Here is a 3130-nt window from a genome sequence, read left to right as displayed (position 1 = left end):
AAAAAGTAAATTGTTAGAATCGAACCTGATGCGTAGGAATGAAGCACTAAAAATTTCAGCCGGATTCGTGCACGCGCCTAGCAGTCATGCAGGAACAAACAGAACGACACTACTCAAATTATTATATAGATATATATATATATATATATATATATATTCTGCTCTCTGTCGCCCTCTTATCGCTGTAGAAGTATGCACGTGTGTATCACAGGCACTTACAGCGTTTCAATCAAATATAATGCTAAATAAATACGAAATCTATTTACTACCAAAGTCTTAATGTTTCTCTACTCTCTTTCGTCTATTATTGCCGACAATTTTCTGTAAATTCCGTGCAAATGCTTCTCTGCAACACACATGTCCACCGCACGCACGCTGCCGCACGCTGCCGCACACTGACACATAAATATAGAGTCTATATATGGTGTGTATAGGTGCGTGCGTACGTGTGTGGTTTGGTCACACGGCTGGTTAGTCTATCGGTCGAATAGACTTGATTCGCTAATTTACTAATCGATTAATAATATCGTGTTTCTGATAACCCACGAACGCGCTCACGCTCCCTCACAGGCACGCGTGTACGCATATCAATACATACATCAATCAATGTATCGATCATCAATCAATGTATACACGAATACCTCGCCGATCCACTCACCTCGTACAGCTGATTGTCGCTCCAGTGTGGGTTGAGATTGGTCAGCCGCTCAGTGATCCTGTTATGCTCGCGCACCCACAGCAGGTGCATGACGGACAGCATTGGCTGCTCGTTGGCGCGCAGGTCGCCGGCAAGGAAGCACAGAGCCTTGTCCTCATTCTTACAATCATCGTCGAGCGCATGCGGAGGCAGCAGTGGCTTCAGTCCATCGCTGTTAGGCACTGTCCGTAGCTTGCCTGCGACAGCGTAAGTGTTTATGTTAGATGAGCATCAAACTACCCCCTAACCCATCTTCCCCTCATTTACGCATATACGCGAAGGGCAGCTCTGAAGTCCCAGCCTGTTCTGCTAGCATCTATGACAAATACGACATACGCATAATTTTTATACGCTCTCCTATGACACTATTTGTCATAGGAAGATTCTTCCTATGACAAATATTGTTGTATGTGTTGTGCGCATCATAGGAGTTTGCGCTATTATGAACGCAAGCAGTGAATTTCAGCTGTAAAGCGGAACGAAGTTGACTGGCCAATATTTGTCATAGGAAGAATCTTCCTATGACAAATAGTGTCATAGGAGAGCGTATTTGTCATAGATGCAAGCAGAACATGTTGCGTCTTTACAGCGTCTACCGCACTCCACACGGTCGCGGACGCGACCGTTGCTAAAGAGCGTAGAGAAGATTTATAGACACCGGGAGAATTAACATGGCTTGTGTTTACGCTTACCATCTCTGAATTCTCTCAGCAGGGTCGCTCTGCATGTATCCGATCCGTACACGTTGGACGCGTCTAGGTACGACGTAATGGCGTTCATCTGCTGCCGAGGACCTGCATGGGGGAAAGACACACGTACAGGGCGCTATATATAAACGAAGTTATGATATTCCTGGTGCGATTATAGTACAGCAGCTAAGGGATATAATTGTGCACTTTTTGACCAAAGTATGAAAATTGGCATGAAGGTAGTTTAAGATATGTACATTCATATGAGATCGGGTACCCATCTCCATCGGCATGGTATCTTGGCGCAATCTTGAATTATTATTAAGCGCAAAAGGTTGGATGCGTCTGACTAAGGATAACACCTACAATCGTGTCTTTAACCTGTTTTTAATGGATGCATCCCTTCAGTTTATAAAATGTATCCTCGCAACTCTCGATAAAGGAACAAGGTTCTTGCGTCTTACTCCAATGTTTTGGATAGTGGCACTCGCACGAAATGGATATGCAAACCATGTTCAGAACATCGAGCTTAAACATCGATTAATAAATAATCGCTTTATATTATTATGTACTATTATTAATATTATTATATTTAATATTATAATTTTATATTAATAATTAATAATTTTTATTTATGATTTAATATATAATTTAATATTAATATTATAATTATTATTATGTATTATTAATTATACGACTTACCAAAGCGGAGGCTAATAGGACTAGAGCGGGCAAAGCCCATGCATTTCCGATTTCCTTCCGGGGTCGTTATTGGGAAGAATGGATCGTCTCTCGGCACCTCGATGGGAAAGCATTCGGTGCTGACTGTAGTGAAGCTGTTACAGTTTGAGCAGTCCAGCACCGAGTTGTTGAAACCTGGATTTTGATATCAATAACAATATTTAATCAAAGGCAATGTGTTTCGATTTGCTTGTCTCTCGTTCTCTCGCTCTCTTTCTTTCTCTTTCTCTCTCTCTCTCTCTCTCTCTCTCTCTCTCTCTCTCTCTCTCTCTCTCTCTCTCTCGCTCTCTTCTTCGCTCTCGCTCTCTCCTCTTCGCCTCGTCTCTATCTCTCTCGCTCTTCTCCTCATGATCACGCTCTCTCTCTCGTCTCTCTCGGCGCCCGCCTCGTCGTCCTTTCTGTCTGGTTTTTCTCTCTATCGCGAAGCGTTCTCTCTTCCCTTTCTCTCATGCCCTATCTATCTCGTCTGCTCTCTCGTCTCTCTTCTCATGCTCTCTCTCTCTCTTCTCTCTCTATCTCTCTCATGCTCTGCTATCTCTTTAAGATCCACGCCTCGTCTCTCTCTCTCTCTCTCTCTCCGCGGTCTCTCCTCGTGTGCCAGCTCTCTCTCGTCTTCTCATCAATCTCGGCTCTCCTCTCATGGAAACGCGCTCTCACTCCTCTCGGTCCCGTCTCAGATCACCCTCTCTCTCTTCTCTCTCCTTCTCTTCCTCGCTCTCCTCACTCCAGCTCTTCGTCATGATCACCGCGCGCTCTCGTCTCTCTCCTTCTCTCTCTTCACTCTCTCCTCATTGATCACGGCCCCTGTCCTCTACCTCTCTCCGTCTCCCTCTCTCTCTCGTCCTCGTCTCTTCTCGCCTGTCCCACTCTTCTGTCTCCTCCTTTTCTCCTCCTCCGGGGCGCTCTCTCTCTCGTCGTTGTCTTGTCATTGATTTTTCTCTTGCTCCGCGCGTTCCCTCACTGACTTCTTCCCTGTTCTCTCAGTCGGCTGCCTCTCTAGTCC

General features: G+C 45.0%; 1 protein-coding gene across 4 annotated transcripts in view; it reads right to left on the bottom strand.

Moving 5' to 3' along the window:
* LOC106807453 overlaps positions 1–3130 on the bottom strand; it is a 49748-nt gene that overhangs the window by 4789 nt on the left and 41829 nt on the right. For all 4 annotated transcript variants that reach the window (XM_014809798.1, XM_014809793.1, XM_014809784.1 and 1 more), the window contains exons 20-22: positions 2089–2262; positions 1390–1491; positions 659–894 (exon numbers count right to left, since the gene is read on the bottom strand). In XM_014809798.1, coding sequence (XP_014665284.1) covers positions 659–894; positions 1390–1491; positions 2089–2262 — 512 coding nt within the window. The remainder of the gene's footprint in view (positions 1–658; positions 895–1389; positions 1492–2088; positions 2263–3130) is intronic.

The sequence above is a fragment of the Priapulus caudatus genome, unplaced genomic scaffold (assembly GCF_000485595.1).
Source record: "Priapulus caudatus unplaced genomic scaffold, Priapulus_caudatus-5.0.1 Scaffold11, whole genome shotgun sequence".
Lineage (NCBI taxonomy): Eukaryota > Metazoa > Priapulida > Priapulimorpha > Priapulimorphida > Priapulidae > Priapulus > Priapulus caudatus.
Note: the sequence above shows the minus strand (reverse complement) of the source record. Positions and strands in the feature narration are given on the sequence as shown.